General features: G+C 41.6%; 2 protein-coding genes across 5 annotated transcripts in view; one reads left to right on the top strand and one right to left on the bottom strand.

The window, feature by feature from the left end:
• Window positions 1-14,424, bottom strand: part of cabin1 (calcineurin binding protein 1) — a 51,513-nt gene extending 37,089 nt beyond the window's left edge. For all 4 annotated transcript variants that reach the window (XM_017306768.1, XM_017306769.1, XM_017306770.1 and 1 more), the window contains exons 1-20: window positions 14,246-14,424; window positions 12,972-13,027; window positions 12,795-12,887; window positions 12,593-12,706; window positions 12,326-12,460; window positions 12,017-12,197; window positions 10,764-10,893; window positions 10,522-10,671; window positions 10,057-10,361; window positions 7,928-8,105; window positions 7,725-7,852; window positions 7,416-7,633; window positions 6,683-6,755; window positions 5,411-5,598; window positions 5,183-5,320; window positions 4,848-5,036; window positions 3,723-3,965; window positions 3,452-3,605; window positions 3,254-3,369; window positions 2,485-2,646 (exon numbers count right to left, since the gene is read on the bottom strand). In XM_017306768.1, the coding sequence (XP_017162257.1) occupies window positions 2,485-2,646; window positions 3,254-3,369; window positions 3,452-3,605; window positions 3,723-3,965; window positions 4,848-5,036; window positions 5,183-5,320; window positions 5,411-5,598; window positions 6,683-6,755; window positions 7,416-7,633; window positions 7,725-7,852; window positions 7,928-8,105; window positions 10,057-10,361; window positions 10,522-10,671; window positions 10,764-10,893; window positions 12,017-12,197; window positions 12,326-12,460; window positions 12,593-12,706; window positions 12,795-12,887; window positions 12,972-12,974 (2,898 nt within the window). In that variant the 5' untranslated portion in view covers window positions 12,975-13,027; window positions 14,246-14,424. The remainder of the gene's footprint in view (window positions 1-2,484; window positions 2,647-3,253; window positions 3,370-3,451; window positions 3,606-3,722; window positions 3,966-4,847; window positions 5,037-5,182; window positions 5,321-5,410; window positions 5,599-6,682; window positions 6,756-7,415; window positions 7,634-7,724; window positions 7,853-7,927; window positions 8,106-10,056; window positions 10,362-10,521; window positions 10,672-10,763; window positions 10,894-12,016; window positions 12,198-12,325; window positions 12,461-12,592; window positions 12,707-12,794; window positions 12,888-12,971; window positions 13,028-14,245) is intronic.
• Window positions 14,425-15,383: 959 nt separating this feature from the next.
• Window positions 15,384-18,327, top strand: neflb (neurofilament light chain b). Its single transcript, XM_008417531.2, has 4 exons — window positions 15,384-16,927; window positions 17,030-17,154; window positions 17,240-17,670; window positions 17,742-18,327. The coding sequence occupies exons 1-4, from the start codon at window positions 15,593-15,595 to the stop codon at window positions 17,927-17,929; spliced, it is 2,079 nt and encodes a 692-aa protein (XP_008415753.1). The 5' UTR covers window positions 15,384-15,592; the 3' UTR covers window positions 17,930-18,327.
• The last annotated feature ends 698 nt before the right edge of the window (window positions 18,328-19,025 follow it).

The raw sequence follows: 19,025 nt of genomic DNA, 5'->3' as shown, positions 1-19,025 counted from the left end.
TTTATCTGATGGTCGGGATTTAAATACAAAATTAGGTAGATAAAAAGGTGGACAAATGCATGAACACATAAATAGGTGAATGGACAGACAGATAAAAACATATGGACAGATGTTAGCAACGGAACAGGGAATAAAGTTTAGCAATATCTATATTATTTCATGTAGCGATGCTCTAACTGCAGTTTTCTGGCCAATCACCAATCTCTAAAAAGTCTGACCAATTCCAATTTTGGACCATTTCTTTTGTCTGAAAAGTTGCTAAACATAGCAGCAAAGTTGCTGAGTTGAACACAGTGGGGTGACTATTGTTGACTGAGCATGTGCAGTAGGGCTGTTGTAAACGATTATTTTAGTAATCGAGTAATCTATAGATTTTTCTTACGATTAATCGAGTAATCGGATAAAAACAATTATGAAATAAAATATTGGTAAATCTTCCATAACACCAGTGTTACTATCGGATATCAACATCAGTCTATTTTTTCCACATTTGTGCTTCCCTACCAGTTACTTTTTTGTAGACCGGGGGAGCAATATGGGATATTTACGGCTCCTCCGTTCAGAAACTCATCTACCAGCCATGTTCCGCCTCCCGTTTGTTCAGACCGGGATGATACAAGTTTATTGTGCGGTTCGTCCGTAAAGCTGCTCTTACCCTGTAAGCATCAACCCTCAGCCGCCCGCCGTGTTCAGTCTCTCCGCTCACCTGTATAAATCCTCCTCAGCTTCTTCCCGCCGTTCAACCAGCAGCTCCAGAGCAGAAAGGCTGCCGAACTCCCGGCATCGCGCCGGTCATTTTAAGGATGTTTATTGGTCCCACAAAAACGATGAAAACCCGGAATTATCACCAATCAGTAAAATCCCCGCAGGCCGAACTTGAAGATTGGACGTTATGCCGCTAAAACGTAGCTTCCGTCAACAACTCAGAGGCGGAAGTCAGAGCTCCGCGCAACGCAAATAATGTTCCGGCTGAAACACGGTGCACTAAATGATAAAACATAAATTAACGAAGCTTCGAGGCAGGTCAATTTTCCTCGAGGAATTTTAATAATCGAGGTACTCGAATCACTCGAGGAATCGTTTCAGCCCTAATGTGCAGACATAACCTGGTGGGCAGGTCTGTCATTCAGCCCTCTCACATGACAGAGCAAAAGGGGTAAGTGGATGATTTTTAGACATTTGTGAAGGTAGATAAAAGCAGATAAGATCACATGTAAATGTCTGCCAATCGCAGATCTCCCAAAATCAAAGCGGCAGTATGCAATTTTTTATAAAACATATAATTTTTTATACATCTGTTAAAAATGTCGCCATGTCTTCACAGCGAAATATGAAACAGATAATCTGTAAAAACTATAGTGCTCTATCTTCTCCCTGTTTTCCCACTGCCATCTGCAGAAATGCATCGCTCTCGGTCAGAAACAGCCAATCAGAGCCAGGAGGAGGGTCTTAGCGCTGTAAATCACACTAGTGATCGGACAAACTGTTTTCCTAATGATACATCGTTTCTCTACCATTAATACATTGAGCAGCGCGTACATGAGTGTGACTGACAGCAGTGAGACCCTCTTCCAGGTTGTGATTGGTTGTTTTTGACCAAGAGAGGTGCATTTTTGCAGATGGATGTAATACCACAGGGAGAACAGAGCAACTTAATTTTATTATGTTATGACAGTTTTAACAAATATATAAAAAACATTTTGTTGTTTTTTTCATATAAAAAAGGTACCTGCTGCGGCTTTAAGAAAATTGGGGCCCATTTATTGGTGGACCCCTCATTCCATGCTATGTTTTGTTTCCTCTTGCCATTCCAAACCTTGAATTTAATTCAACAGATTTTTTGCAGCTGTGATAAACTCAGGGGCTATGCACAAATACAAAAGCCTGTTGGTGTCATCATTTATTTAGTTCTTATAGCAGTTATAGATTAAAATAAGATAAATTCATTGCAAATAAACTACTAAGCACAATGAAGCCCGAACTGCTTGCTCATCAAGTGACAAAAAACAACAGAATTTTGCAAATATTTTGTCATGGCTCTTTCAGAAGAGAAAAACAGTCCTCTAACAATGCCGCTTCAAGGCCTCAATTTACTTCACTGACACCTGTTTTGTGTGGCTCAGCAGCAAACAATGTTAATTGATATATCTGACCGTTTCAGCATCGAGAGGTTCATTGAGGGCGCTCGTTTGCGTCATCGGCAGTCTGTTCCTTTTCATGGCCTGCGCTTACATAAGTTTGGCAATACAACTGAGAAATAGCAATTAGTCAAAAGCCTTGAGCCACCTCTTCACTATTGCACCACCTCTTCATCACCCTTTGCCCATTATCTTCCTAACGGCTCAGCCACATTTGTTGCTGCTGCTGCAGACTTTTAGTTTGTGGAACTCTGATGCGCAAACTTACACATAAATATTGAAATGAGACACTAGTTTATTTGATTCTGCAAAGACAGTTATAATAAGTAGAAATTACAGGCCTGACCTGTGGAGATGAGTGGTCCTCCAGGTAGCGTGCCTTGCTCTTCTTACTGGGATATGCGTATAAGCAGAAAAAGCATTGCTCCAAGGCCATTTCCAGCTCTTCCTTATAGGGATGGGAGTCATTGTTGCTGGAAGCAGCAAATTCTTTCTCCAGTACCCTTATCTGCAACAAATAAGTTGCAAAATAAAACCCAACAACCATTAAAACAGCTTAGAACATTCTTAAATTAAACTTTCGAGAAAGTATTTCAACCTCTTGAACTCCTCCAGATTTTGTCGCAAACCACAAATTTCCTTGAATCTTATTGGGATTCCATGTGACGGACTAACATAAATACGAAACAGTTCTCAATGTGAAGTGGGAGGAACAAACATCGTTTTTAAAATGTTCACAAATAAATGTCTCAGTTTTTAGATTTTTATTTTTTCAGCTCCCTTTGCTGGAACACCTCTAAGTTAAATCCTGAAATTCAATGCACAGTTAGGTTATAAAACAAAATCCAATTAATCTGCATTAAGACTGAAAAACGGAAGCCCCAATCTGGATGAGCTTGAGCTACTTTGCAAACAAGAAAGAACTAAAAAAAAAACAAACAAAAAAACAAGGTTTCTCCAAGTTTCAAATGTAATTAAAGAACTTTTAAAACACATGCCAATTTGTGATAGTAGATTGATAACATTTGAATTTTCATAGATTTTCACTTTAAAGTATCAATACTTTCTCAATTCTCTGCGAATGCTTGCCAACTAAGGGCCTTGTAGAGTCTTACAAAGAACTTTAGGAGGGCTCCGTCTGAGCTGCAGCATAAGGACCGACGACCCAGATACTCGTGAGCTGTACTCAAAAGCATCAGAGACGAGGGAAGCAGAGGAGTTTCTGGTTCATCTGAAAATCAGACGTCGCAGCGTTAATGATACAAGAAAAAAAAAAACAAAGACAGTGAGGGAAATCAATGACTTTAACACACCTTCGTCGTCATCTAAAGATATATGCTGCCGAAGCATACAGTCAAAAGCAGCCTCCTCGTGTTTGATAATCCGATACAAGATAATCCAAGGCAGAACTGAGAAAAAATAAGGCTCCTTTGGATCATCTGATGTACTCATGCTAAGATCAATCAGCTGGAGGAAGACAAAAAAAAAAAAAAAAAACATGCAATAGATCAGAATAAAGCAATAAAAACGTAATTATTGAGGTTACGCGTTTTTAATGCATTATTCCTTTCACGTCGTTCGAACCTGAATCAGATTGTTTGCCAGTCGGGCCATGCTTGAGAAGTGAGGGATTTTGTTCAGAAGCTCCGGTTCTTTTGTGAAGCAGATCTCGACGCCATCCAGCAGCTTCCTGATGGTGCTGACCCACTCCTCCTTGCTCGGAGCAGAACCGCCTGGAGCAGAGTTGAGCTGCTGCAGGGCTTCGTTCAAAGCCAGCTCGCTGCACTCCAAGCACTGCCGGTAGTCCTGCAGCTTCAGCAAGGAGTTCTGGTGGAGGAGCGACAAAAAGTCAAAGAGTTTACCAAAACTCAAGCACGATACGATATGAAATATCGGCTTTTCTAATACCTCAAAAGTTAATCTAGACAGATGTGTTGGATTTTACTTTCCCTACTATGTCAATTGTAAGGACAGCAAAGTAACAGCTACAGGCTGGGTTCAGATGCATTTTTTCCTGTTGATCCATATTTCTAGAGCTAATCTTAAAGATTTAACTAAGAATAGTCAAAATTAAATGTAAAACTTCCCCGTTAATTTATGGTGGTCTTTCTTATAACTTTGAAGGATTCAATATGGAGCCAGCTAGAGTCATAGGGAGGATAAATCGCCTGCAGGATCGATAGATTGATAGAAGGATGAATAACCTGACTGCATAAATGGATGGATGGACAGACTGACTGATACAGACAAAGGGGGAAAAGGATCCAGTAGGAATGAACTGAGTGCAGTTTTCTGGTCTATCACGATCTTTAAAAAGCCTGATCTGCTGAGTTTTTTGTATGAAAAGGAGGTAAATGTAACAACAGTTACCAAGTTGGCAACAGAGCAGTGACTGCTGTGTGTAGACATGTGGGCAGGTCTGTCAGTCAGTCCTCTCTCACAGCAGACAGAAGGGAGACTGGCTGACATTCAGTGGATGCAGATAAGATAAGTGGAAAAGATTGGTTTCTCATGCAAGTATCAATCAACCTACAAAAAATTAAGGAAAGTGGAACCAATTTATCTGTGCACTCCTAGAATGAAGTCTACAATATATATATTTCTCAATGCATTTGAGATCCACTAATAAATAATCTGCTGCCATGTTGTTATGTGGTAACTAAACCCACAATTTCTGCGCTGAGTGAAGAGCTTTGTAGCACTTCCAACCTGCAGTAGCATCAGCTGGGCGGGACGCTCTGGCGCCGAGCTGACAAACTCCAGAGATTTGCTCCTGTTCTCATAATTAAGAGTTGGCTGCAGCAGGCGCACAACAGACTCAAAGTCTGCCGACTCAAAGAGTCGCTGGATCTCCTCTAAAGACTGACAACGCTCCAGCGACTTCAGCCTCTTGTCGATCTGTACATGGGATCAGGGGAAAAAAAATCATTCAGAGCAGGAAGTCCTCATATGAACTTTGCAACATTGCATCTATTGAATCCATTAAGACTTTGAGTAATGGAATATAGACGATTTGAGACCATGTCTTTTCAGCGTTTACCAACCTCCTCCACGGATATGGCTGCATCTACACGTAGGTTTGGCAGGTTGATTGTGTAATGTTTCCCATCAGCGGTTTTTGGTTTGCTCTGCAACAGCCCTATGCAAACATCATAGCTCTCGAGGGCCAAATCCATATCTCCCTGTCAAGAAAATGAAAAAAATTCAGCATTACACATCAGCTCTGGCTAGACTGTGTGAAAAAGACAAAACCAGGAACCTTGGATTTTTACCTGCAGGGCCAAGAATCGTGCTTTCAGCCAGTAGACCCGCACCATGACGTCCAACCAGCTGCTCCCAAACAGATCTCTTTGGGACGAGCCGAGGGCCAGGATTAATAAGTCACCCTGGAAGTGTTGCCCGGGAAACTCGGAGTCACCCGTCTCACTGCTGGGACCGCCGCAATTTCTTCTTGGGATAACTGGCCAAGACAGAACAACATGACTGAAAACCAACCATAACGAACAGCTAGTGTGGGACAAAAGTTCACCTGTTTCAGTATGCTTTAAAGGAACAGTTCATAAGGTTTTTGTTACACTTTGATAATGAGAAACAAATTTTACTCCTCTGCTTTAAAATAGTCTGAGCCTATGATGTTTTAGAAATTTAAAGAGGGTGGCTACCGAAGAACTGACAATTTCGTTTTATTGTTTTCAATTAAGAAAGGATAATCAGGTAAATCCAAGGCCTGGATAAATTATATAACAACAAAACCACCTGAAAATTATGAAGGTTGTTGCTTAGGAATTTCTAAATAAGACTGTGATGATATTGCAGAATAAAACATGTTCCCATCACTTTGGAGTCATTTCAATATGTAGACAATCCAGTGGACAGAAGTCCCTAAATGTACCATAAAAGTTTGGCTGTCAGAAAATCCAGCCAACATGTCTGCTGCTGTGCAGCACTTTAAGGCTGGTTGAATGCTGCTAGATGGCAGGATTTAAACCTTAGTCAAGCTTTCCTACAGCACCAGCTTTACTTACATTTGGGGTTGAAGTTCCTTCTGCTGAATAATTACGTTATTTGTTGAATAATGCTGACAACCCTTTAGTTTAGGCCTCATTTCCTTCTATATTGACGCTGTTTTGTTTTGTTGTTCTGTTTTACAAGTTGCACTACAAATCATAACTTAGCTCCACACTTCAACAGCTTGTGTTCAGCCTTAAAACAAAGCTATATTCATTTGGTACACATGGAGGCCAATCTGAAAGGTCTTTTCTGAAAAGTTCTGATACATGTGTTTATTGTTACACCCCTAATACCAAATATACGAAAACATATTTAGATTTAGCAGCAATCCAAAAGAACATCAATTACAGGGTTTATGCAAACTTTAGTAAGCTACATTTGAGACTTTAGGAATATTATCATTTTAATTTCAGACCCGCTCCTAAGCAAGTTAAACTTAATTTGTCAACTTGTTTTGGGTTTTTTTGGCAAATTTTATCAATAAATAAAACAAAAAACAACCTGACACCAAGTGAGTGAAATCACTAACTTACCAATCTTCCCTTTGTTGTGCAACCACTGCTCCAGCTGCAACTCCATACAGGCCAAGTTCATTGTCAGCATTTCCTGTACATAACAAAAAATAATATCTAAAGTAATGAAAGAACAAAACAAAAGAAAGGTGTCAAAGAGTAACCAGACCACTGAATTACCATCCAAACTGCTCCATAGAAAATGGCTCCCTTTAGCTCTGAGCAGCTACTGCTCTTTCGCTGACACTGAAAATAGCTACTCTGAGTTGTCTTCCCACTGTAACAACATCCACACTGAAGAGTATCATCAGCATAACCTGATATTGCCTACGTACGATGCATTCATTGACTGCTAGAAGAAAAAACATTTTAAGTTTGAGTCAGTAGATCTGGAAATTATTGAATTTGGTTCACTAGTCATGTACATCTAGTACATGACTTAAATAACATGTACTAGATGTACTTGACTCATTTAACAAATATATAAAAATCAGTTCAAAATCTCCATTTCAGATTCTTTATTGAGGGCTGTTTTGACAGAAGTAATCATAATTGTAATTTTTCTGTATATATTCCTTATATGAGGTTTTGGCCTATCACTAATTTTGCTAAACATTAACCATTTTGTTGCAAGACAGCATGGAAAAGCTCTCCGTAACTGATACCTGAAGTTTGTGCCATCTTGATAGTTTTGGCCGAGATAGGAATTTAACAAGTCTTTTTTTTGGTTGCTTTGTTTACTTATTTTGTTTACCTGGATGTGCTGGTTGCTGCAGTCCCTGAGAAGAGGGTTGGGGAGGCCCATGCTGTGCTTCCTCCAGGTCTGATAAACCTCCAGCACCACAGCGGTCAGCCCCCGCGGCCACTCCTCCATGAACTTCTGACCAACCGCTTTCAGGTAGCGCATCATCAGATCCAGGATGCCACCGTTGCTCAAATTATTGAGCAAGAAGTTGTGAACATCTTGTTGCTCTGACAAAGAGAAACGAAAAGCTGTTTCACTTATCAGCGTGTTTCGATGCATAGCCTGCCTCCACTTTAAAGATGTGCATGGACAACGTACCAGACTCCAAGAGTTCAACAGAGTCGGCTGGTAAGCAGTGAACAGGCTGAACGTCATCCTTCCCTTCGCACTGCGTCTCAAGATTCCCCAGGCTCTCGTCGTCGTTGTCGGGATCAAACTTCTTTAGCCTGAAACAGACAAGAAAATAATGTAACAACATATTTTTTTTTATATTTAGGGTTTGACATTTTAGCTCAACCTACCTGGAAGGTAAGTATTTAAAAAGCAGCTCCTGGAAATCAATCTTCTCCTCCTTCTTGCATTTTGTGTTTCGAACACGTGCCGAGCGACGCTTGGCCGTCTCGCCGCTGTCCTCCACCACACGTTTTCTCTTTGGAGCCTTCTTCACTTTATCTACCAGGGAAATGTCCATGCCTGCAGCTGTACACATAACAGAATATTATAAAACAGAAACTCACACTGGCTTGCTAAAGTCCTCATAGTACTTCAACATTCTGAGATTTTGGCACATTACAAACAATTTTGAATGCATTTCGTTGGGCTTTTGTGTGATCAACCAACACAAGTAGCACAAATTAGTGAAGTAAATAAAAAGGATGCACAGTGTCAAATAATTTTTTCAAGGAAACATCTAAATGAGAAGTGTAACCGGCATTTGTATTTAGGTATATTCTAAACGGTTGAAACGATTAATCAGCTTAATCATGATTAATAATTGAAATAATTGTCAAGTAAATTGGTCATCGAATAATCGCAAAAAAAAAAAAAAAGCGTATACAGGCTAATAAAAAAAGTTATTTGCTGAAACAACACCACTGTCAGAGCTGTGATAAAACCAAAACTGTACAAAATAAATATATACTTTGCATTTAAGACAAAAACACCCAAAACACTTCACGTTTTAGCTTTATCCAGTTCAAATTCATGAAAATAGTAAATTTAAATTATTTTTAAAAAAGAATCAAATTTTTATTTGCATCTTTTAATTTATATTTAATATTGTATAAAAAAAGCTTAAGAGATCAAATTAACAATTTGTAGGATGTGCCAACTTTTTAATCTGACTAATTGATTAATCCATCAAATGTCAGAATAATTGACAGAATAATCAATTGCTAAAATAATTATTAGTTGCAACCCTATTCATAAATGTGTGTTCAGTCATTAAATCTGACTGACCTGGAGATATTCTCAAAAAACCTAAATGGGGAAAAAAAATTTCCCAAATGCGTAAAGTTGGCACCGACATGCCCCCTGCAGACATGCTGCTGTAATTGCAGCAAAACGTGCATCAAGAGCATACTAATCCAACAGCACTGTATACTTCTCAGAAATTTGTTTGAAATCATACATCGTTTTCCTTCCACTTGTAATGAACTACCTTGTGTTGGTCTACCTACAAACTTCAACAAAGACGCAGCAGTTTGTAATTGTAGCAAGACAAAATATACTGTATTTTCCGCACTATAATGCGCACCTAAAAACCTTCAATTTCCTCAAAAGCCGACAGTGCGCCTTATAATCCGCTGCGCCTTATATATGCACCAATATTGAGCCACAACAGGTCTAGCAACTACGGTAAGCAGCCGCCGACTTCATTTTCCCTCGTAGAAGAAGCAGCGCGCGGTGCATGCTGGGATAGCTGTCAGAACGCTGGTTTGTTAATAAAGTTTGACTSACCTATCTACCTCCCGACCTGATAATCAGGTCGTCTGCAGGTCATTTAGCACCACATTCTCCACGAACATGCTGTGCGTGAACGGAGAAGGGTGACCATCGTCCGGCCACGCCCCGGCCCAGTCGCCGAAGGCTCTYCTCGCCGACCCGAGTCGGACTGTTTTTTTAACCTTCTTTATGTCAACAAAGTGGCTTTAGACATTCATCCGGGGTGCTTCGACCTGGGTTACCAAGGGACCAGCCCCTATACATTTAAAGCCCGGGGGGGCAGAGGGGCGGGGGAAGAGACAGAGACTGCGGCAGCAGCGTGTCGGTTGTTCTGTGTTACCCAGAAAGCAGTTGGGCACAATATCGCAACACCCACACCGTGAGTGAAACAATGACTGGGGCAGACTACTATATAAAGTACTCGGGAACCATTTCTTTATTATTACACATCCACATTTGTAGAGTAAGGAACAAATCGCGTCCCGTATAGGTTCAATACGGGGCAGGTGGCAACCGTAACTGTAGTGCCTATTCGATGCGCCTTATAATGAAAAAAGTTTTAAAATAGGACATTCATTGAAGGTGCGCCTTACAGTGCGGTAAATAAAACAGGATCAAGAAGTGTGAAAATGAAGAATTACAGAATGTTAGTGTAAATCAGCATTGTTTTTCCCCAAAAGAGATTACGTAAACCAGCAACGCTAACCAGCAGGGGGAGCTGTAGTTGTGATCTCCACAGTCGTCTGACCGAGGGTGATTTGAGGCTGAGAACCCGGCTGGGGCAGGACGGCGGGCTCACTGAAGGCGACCGGCGGCAGGGACGAGCTGGGGCTGCTGAGCACCGTGGCCAAGCCCGTGCTCACGGGGCTACTTGGCTGGGGAAGGTTCTGGGGAAAGTTGGGATCGTGGTACGCCGACAGGTCGATTCTGCAGCCCAAACTCGGTCGTGGAGGTTCGCAGGTCGTCTGATGTTTGTACATTGCGAGAAAGCTTTCGCCGACCTGCTTCCACCTGAGGTTAAACAGAAGAGACTTCAAATTTAAACATAAAAAATATATACTCATTGGAGAAACAAATATGTCTGCTCATGGTTTAAAAGATCGCCATTTTAAATTCTTAATTCCACTGGGACTACTTTTTCTAGTTCGAGTAATTCAAAACAGGAACTAACGAGAGGCAGTGCAGTGGCTGAACCAGGACGAGGTCTGGTTTCGGTTCATAGTGAGAGAGGGTCTGTCTGCGCCTCCTTATCTCCAGAGCCTCTTCAATGATGGATCTGCGCTCTTCCTCTTCCACTTCCACATAGTGAATGGACATATCACTGCAATAATTCAACAGAAAAATGCATGAAAACCTTCAGTGCTGTGCAGATTTAGACTAACGGTATGTAGCTTATATCAAAGATTTTTTTACCATTTTGTAAACATCTGCATCGTATCCCTCCTCAAGCAGGGCTGCTCCTTAAAGATTTTCTCTTTCAGCACAAGGCCTTTATTGTAGCAGTGGTCCTTCTCCAGGGCTTTGGCAATGAAGTATAAACAATCTGCAAAAATGCAAATTTCTTGGCATATTTAATATTTTACACTATAGAGGGAAAAATGTCTCGCTTCGTTCCCTTTAAGCTGATCACATACATTTTTTAACAAACACTATCTGGAGTCCTCGACAAAACTAATAACATGATTTGTACCTCTAATAGCGAAAAAACAGACTCCTTTCCTCCTTGCATGGTGAGCCAAACTGGATTAAAGATAATCAAATCTGGGCTATTCTCTCCGAATTAAAGTGTTTTTAACCCTTCACATTGACATTCAGCGTAAAAGAGAGATCACGTGTTCATGTCACCAGCTGAGATTATCGGAGATATAACAGAGAGTAGATGGAGCAAAGCCGTTAAATTTTATAATGTTCAAAAAGCAGTAAACTTATGAGGCTGGAAAACAAAAAAATTTCCAGCCTCATAAATCAGCTATGAGATTTATAAAGAGTTAGAACAAAAACTAATGCTGAACGTTAGCCTAACACTAAAGCAAACCACTCAGCTTTAAAAGATCAGCAACAGGAGCAGCTCAAGAGGTTAAGACTGCAGCTGAATGGGTCAAGAAAGAAAAAAAGAAACAGAGAAAGACAGACAGACAGACAGACAGACACAGGCGTCTTTAGAAAAAGTAGAAATCTGTGTTGGTTTCAGTTGATGAACATTACAGTAGCTTTTAATAGGTTACCCAAAATTTGAGACAAAATTTCACTTTACAGGCCTTTAGACACATTAAAATCAAGTTAATGGATCTAAACTGTTGTTGTGTTTCCATTGACCATATATTTAAACAAATTAGAATTATGAAAACAAATTTGCTTAATACAAACACAACTTTGAAAAACATTCACATATTTTGACAAGAGGTTTTTGTGCTAGGATGAGGTTGGTTTTCGGCTATATTGAAATTAGTGTGGTTTGCAAAACTGCAATGGAAATACTCTTTTCATATCTCACGAGTTGAGTCATTAACAACCACTACTGGTAGAAAAGACGAAGACGACGACAGGAAGCGGTCGGAGGACAATAGGACTTGTGACTCGGTATCAAATGCCTAACCTTAAAAGTCGGTGTCGGGGATCAAACATCCACTTTGGGAATTAAGCTTGTGTTGATGTGCATTACTTACAGGTATAGTCACTGAGGGTGTACAGAATAGTGATGAGGTTGTCCAAGCACGGCCAGTGGTCCGGGTTGCAGTGCAGGCCCTCCTCAAACGCGTGGCGCGCCAGAGGTATGCGAACAAGTCGCACAGCCACCTGACCGATTTTATACCACATGTTCACATCAGTTGAGTCCAACATGACAGCCTGAAGAAAAAAACAAAGTACCGTAGTAATATATATTTATCAGTACTATTCACATCAATTAAACATTTAAGCAAAGCAGGGACATGAACAAAAATATTCAGAATTAACCATAAGAATGGAGCGTTTACCTCCAAATAAAACTCCATTGCTTTCTCCAAGTCATCCCGGGATGCAGCCATACTGGCAAGGTTTTTAAAGGTGGAATATTTCAGCATCAGTCCAGGATGCTTGAGACCCACTCTTTGATCCTCTGAGGGCATGGCCTGAAATATTAAACAGTGTATAAGATTTAACGACGAGGGCAAAGCACAGAAACGGCAATTCAGCAGCGTTAAATCACCAGCTTAGAAGCATCAGGTTACAACCATATATGGCAACTTAAATGATGAGTTTACCTCTTTGAGCAGCGGCGTTTTAAGCAGCTCATGGTAGGCCTTGGCGGACTCCTCAAACTTGTCATGTTTCTGGAGATCCAAAGCTTTGTGATACAAAGCAAAAGCTTCGGCTTCCTGCAGAAGTCAATTAAAGGTCAGAAGAGGTCATTCATTTCTACCCAAAGATCGGCGTAGATGCTGCTCAGCGTCATTCAGTCTGTACCTGAGCCTCTTTCGTCTGACTCTTGCTGCTCCTCAGCGGGTCCTGACACTCATCGGCGGCTGTCGAAGCAGCATTTAGAGCCGCAATTCGAATCTGCAAAGGTCAACGGCAACAAACTCATTAGCAGCAACAAATCACATGACATGGTGGGCGAGGCAAAACGGAATGGCAGCTTACCATTTTAATATCTTTAAAGCAGCCCCTCTGCTGTTACGGCTAATGTTCGACCGGTTCTGAAGGTTTGAAAAAATGATACGATGCGAGTCAGAAATTTACATACACTCATCAAGGCGGAAATGACATGACCATACAACCAAAAATACAACTTTAAATTTAATATCAATCTTCTCTAATCTACTCAATATAATGGTAATACATGCTGGCTGATACATATACATGCACCTCAACTAATATTTGGTTTAATTGTTGCAAAGAAACCACACTCTTTCAGTTTTCTATCATTTTTCTATGTGGATATTTAAAGTTTCTTCTTACCCATTGTCTTAGGGCTCATTTAAATTGTTTGGTTTCTCCCGCTTTTAGTCATGTAATTCCTAAACTTTCAATAGCATTGAAGTTGGGGCTTAGGAGAATTCTAATGTGAAATTTTCAAAACCGGTTCTGAAGTTTGTTTGGGAAGTTTCCACCATCTTGCCCCAACTGTCACCGTCAAATGAATATTAACTCGTTTAAAGACAAAGATTTAATTATTCTGCCATAAAAACAGACAAAAAAAAAGACTCTTAGAAATGCCAAGGTTTTCAGATTCAGTAACACTGTGCCAACTCTCAAGCATGGTAGTGGGAGCATAATGCTATGGTTTGGAGTGCTGTAAGAACGTATTTGAATATTAAATTGGGAACTGTTTCCAACTTCTGCAACTTCTGAACACCCGCTCGCTGTTGTAACAGCACAATGATCCCACTCAGGTCAGTTTTATTCTTTAAAAAAAGAAATATTATGTCTGTTTTTTCTGACATTAACCGGGTACTGTAGTTATAGATAAATTCATTAATTGTAGTAGACCTAATAGATTTGTAACATTAAATAAAACAGCCATAATCCAATGCAAGCTCACTAGTGAGTTATTCATTCTATTTACTGGATAATAATAGCCCCAGAAGACACATCAAACACAGAATTAAAATAAAAGGACAAGCCGTATCAGCTAAGCTAACTTTACCGAATTGTCCCTTCAAATAGCCTGGTTAGCATAATGACAGCACAGGACTTATTTCAGTATTTGAATAACAGAACTACAACCCCGAACACAATGGTTGCTCTTTAGTTTGGACTATAACTATAATTCACATAATATAGAGCAATGCTTTACATTATGTTAAATTATATTTATATAGTGCTTTGCTAATTGTGCAAAAGCAAATTCAGGGAGCTAACATTAGCTTGTGTCTCACAGAGCAAATCGTCGTTTCCTAACCTCTGTAACTTACCGTCCATCGTCGAGGTGCCTGCTTTAGTTTCCTGACACATCAGCGGGACATTAAACCCATGCGGAAGTGGTTATATTTCAGTGATAAATGAGGAAATCAACTTTATTCATCATCCTTTGTTGCTGGAAGTCATGGACCCCGGGACGTTTGCAGCAGAAGACGTTTGCTACCCGCCAATTAGTAAAATCCTCGGTCATTGGTCAAAACTCTGTGAGTGTATAGATGTAGCCAATGAAATGCTTCGATACAAGTAGAATTTCATAAACAACAGAGAAATGTGGAAAGTGGGTACGCACTATTCGTCATCCGGGAAAGCAAATCGTTACGCCGGATTGGTTTGCCCATATTTTCAGCAGGTGTTCTTTAAAGTTAAAACCAGATAATCATCTTGATCATTTGCTAATTGTGCAAATGATTACGCCTTGTGGTTTTTAATATGGGTAAGATGTCTCTGACCTTCTCTTGTCAGAAAAATGCTTTGTCTCCGTTTAAAATGAGAACTCCTCCCACTCCACTTTGTCAGCAGTTCTCCCCAGGTCCTCCCTCGCCCGAGTGTTAAAAAGCGTACCCAACCAATTCATGACCATAGAACAGTGAATTTATTTGTAGAAAAAAATGTTTTGTGATAAAGTGGGGTGAAGAAATAAATTGTTAGCTTATTTAAAAATGATCAGTACCTCCGCTTTATCACATTCGATGTATTTTTGACAATGTTTGACATGTATTACCAATTATACAAAGAGTTTATGAGAACTGAACTGTACGTCCTGGCTGTTAGAGAATTTACAACAATGTAGCATATCTGGGGGTGAATAAGGTGTTGTTTTCTGACCATTGCAATAAATACATTTAGGACACTGTATGATTTTTTTTATGATCTTTTTTATTTCGTACGAAAGGTATAATATAAAAACTGCAAGTAACGTACAAATATGAATTTGTATCATTCGTTTTTAAACTAACATGTTTTTAAACTTAAATGTCTCAGTAATGTTCGAGCTGCATACTAAACACATGGCCGCTAGAGGGCAATCGTGTTCATGAAGTACTTCAATTAACTTTATTTCTTTTTTCTTTCTTTCTTCCATTTTTCTTTTTTCTTTCCTTGCTTCTGTCCTTTTTTCTGTCCTACCCTCCTACCTGCATTCCTTCCTTTTCCCTTTCTTTTACAGGACCACCCAATTGTTTGATCCCTAAGCTTTTCCTGTCACGTGAAATATAAAATAATGATGCAAAACTCAAAAAATGCTACATAGACTGATATCAATAGTCTGATATCTTCCTAAGGATTTATGCGGTAAAACTGTAGCTTCCTCTGCAGTTTTCAGGAGTAACAGTAGACTGTTAATGTCCTCGGTGACCCTGTGTGTTGCAGCCCATTTTGCTCCATCGTTACTTATCCCCGCCTCATCTACCCACACACACACTCCTCCCCATCTCTGCTGGCTGGCAAGGACCATAATCGATTCTTTCCGTCAGCATTGTGGATGGAGAAAAAAAAAAAAAGCTTACGTCACAGTCACAGTCATTACGGGCTCTATAAAAGCCAGAGTAATGCAGACTCACTGTGCAGACAACACAGCTACATACCCTGGCACGAAGCGGCAGATCACCGAAATCATGACTTCAACTGGCTTTGACCCTTATCTACCTTCCACTTACAAGCGGAGAGTAGTTGTGCGCAATGCAGGATATGGAGCTGGAGGAGGAATTGGATCCAGGTCTGCTTACTCCACGCATTCAGCCCCAATGCCGTCTTATGTATCTTCACGCAGAAGTTATACAACATCCACCAGAGCTCCTTCGAGCTACTCCCACATCCTTCCTGCTGCAGCTGCCACCGAGCTCCGTCTTGAGCAAGCGGTCCAAGTTAGCTCCGAGTTCAAACAGCTGAGGACCCAGGAGAAGGCTGAGCTCCAGGACCTCAATGATCGCTTTGCGAGCTTTATTGAGAGAGTCCATGAGCTGGAGCAGCAGAACAAGCTGCTGGACACGGAGCTGCTGCTGCTCAGGCAGAGGCAGGCAGAGCCCTCCAATCTTCGGGCCCTGTACGAACACGAGATCCGCCAGCTTCGTGCCGCTGTGGAAGAGGCCCGCCACGAGAAGCAAGCGGCCCAGGACCACAGAGATGAGATGGAGGATGTGCTGAAGAACCTCCAGAAGCGCTACGAGGACGAAGTCCTTGGCAGAGAGGAGGCAGAAGGACGGCTCATGGACGCCAGGAAGGGAGCGGATGAAGCCGTGCTGGGCCAGGCTGAGCTTGAGAAAAGGGTCGGTACCCTTCTGGACGAGCTGGCCTTCCTGAAGCGTCTCTGTGAGAGTGAGATCGCCGAGCTGCAGGCCCAAATTCAGTACAGCGTCGAGGTGGCTGTGGAGATGGAGGTCTCCAAGCCAGACCTCTCCGCCGCTCTCCGTGACATTCGGGGCCAGTACGAGACGATGGCACAACGCAACCTGCAAGCAGCAGAGGATTGGTTCTGCAACAAGATGAGCGTGATGACAGTAGGCTCCACGCGCAGCACCGAGAGTGCACGCAGTGCCAAGGACGAGGCAGGAGAGTACCGCCGACTGCTCAAAGACAGAACCCTGGAGATTGACGCCTGCCGGGAGATGATCCAGGCTCTGGAAAACCAGCTGCAGGAGGTGGAGGAGAAACAGAGCTGCGAGATCTCTGCAATGCAGGTACGCAAACACAACTTTGGAAAGTAGGGGAGAAGAGCAATGGGTAAACTCATCTTAGCTGTCAGATCAACTTGAACTTTACCGTGCTTTCTCCTTTTGCAGGACACAATAGGTCAACTGGAGGAGGAACTGAGGGCAAACAAGAATGACATGGCTCGCTACCTAAAAGACTATCAAGACCTCTTAAACGTAAAGATGGCCCTGGATATTGAGATTGCAGCATATAGGTAAGTGCTCAAGTCACACTCACTGCAGAGTTTTATGCAGCACATTGTAACCATGAGACCTTCGCTTGCTGTCTCGTCTCACTAGGAAGCTCCTTGAAGGGGAGGAGAATCGCTTGAACGTGCCAAAACAAGGATCCTTCAGCATTTATTCTCAGGCCATGGGCCCTGCCCCAGCCTACGGAAGAGCGCAGGTCTCCACCCAGTCCCTGTTGAGCTCTGCGGCTCCGTACCTGCTCAGCTCCCGCTTGTACTCTCCGTCGCTTTTCACTGAAGACGTGATAACCGCAAGCCAAGCCCAGCAGGCAGAGTCCAGCCCTCCTCAAGAGGAAGAGGAGGAGGAGGAGGGAGAGCAGGTGGAAGAGGAGGAGAAGGAGGGAGAAGAGGGTGAAGAGGAAGAAGTAGCAGAGGAGAAAGAGGATGAAGAAAAGGCTGAGGAGGAAGAAGGAGAAGAGGGAGAAGAGGGGGCGGAAGCAGTAGAGAAAAAAGAAGAGGGAAAAGAGGAAGGAAAGGGTGAAGGTTAGTGTTGCCATTTTACCTTTCTGACAATGAATAGAACATTTCCATTGTGCTCAAATGTTTCCTTACAGATGAAGAGGATCACGAGGAGGGTAAAGACGAAAAAGAGGAGGAAGAAGGGGGAGAAGAAAGCCAACCCCAAGAGGAAGGTGACAGTGAGCAAAAAGAAGGCGATGAAGAGGGTGTGAAGGAGGAGGAAGAAGGTGAAAAAGAAGCCGAAGAAGAGAAATCAGCAAAAATAACTGACAAGAAAGTTTAGACTGACAAATCAATTTTCTGGTGCTCAATATGCAGAGAAGCCTCATCTAAGAAAAAAAAAAAGAAGAAGAAAAACAAAAGATACAAACCTCTTGAACTCGGAATATTTGGTCACTGAGGCCTCTGTATGTTTTACTTGAAACACTAACAGCATGTATGCACATGTTTACATGGCAACAACAAAGGGAAATAATAAAGACAGGAGATGTCAGGAATAGACTCTGCTGTGTGTGGATCTATTCGCAGGTGCTTTAACTGTCACCAAAAATGTGCTTATCCAACTGTCTCTGGGTGCAACGCGCGGTTTAAAAATGCCTTACCTCAACTCCCCACCGAGTGCTTTGAGTCTCAAAATGTGCATTGAACCCCAATAAAGCCTTGAAGCCTTGTCAACCTGAAGCTGCCTCCACGCCTCTCATTTTACACTTACATAAACAGGCGGGTGCAGTAAGGAGTCAATTCAAATCATCTCCGCCACACACAGAAAATGCATATTCACAAAATTAGACTCAATACCCAAGCTGTGTGACTCACAAACAAGAAAAAAGGATTTTGCATGCATGTTTTTTTTTTTTTAGCCTGGAGCTGCCTGTTTATTCAGAGCTTAAAACAACACACCTAATTTTCAACTGAATGTTAATGGAGGTTAATGGAGGGAGAAAAAAGGAACGTAAATGATGGGCAGAAGTCCATAGCTGGTATCCGCATTGATATATTGGCCCACGGCTGAAAGAGGAGTGGGGGTGTGTGTTGGAGCAGACCAGCATAGTCAGCAAGTCAATTGATGCAGTAAAAAAATAAAAAAAATAAAATAAAAAATACAGGTTGATCAGACACCAATTCCAGATTTAAATATGAAACAAAGCAAAGCAACAGATTCCTGGTAACTTGCACAATCAACATTTTATCATGTTTCAATCTGCAGCTGCATTCCTTCCGTCTTCGTCTGAAATCAGCAGATGGTTTCTGTGCTGACATATGTCTTTGTGATCAGCGAGCTGATGCCAGTGTTTTTTTCCGATGCTTCACCCACCGCTCCGCCCACCCTCTCCCCTTCCCCCCAACCTGCAACACACCAGCCCCTCATCCACATCACT

This window comes from Poecilia reticulata, linkage group LG9, assembly GCF_000633615.1.
Source record: "Poecilia reticulata strain Guanapo linkage group LG9, Guppy_female_1.0+MT, whole genome shotgun sequence".
NCBI classification, from domain to species: domain Eukaryota; kingdom Metazoa; phylum Chordata; class Actinopteri; order Cyprinodontiformes; family Poeciliidae; genus Poecilia; species Poecilia reticulata.
Note: the sequence above shows the minus strand (reverse complement) of the source record. Positions and strands in the feature narration are given on the sequence as shown.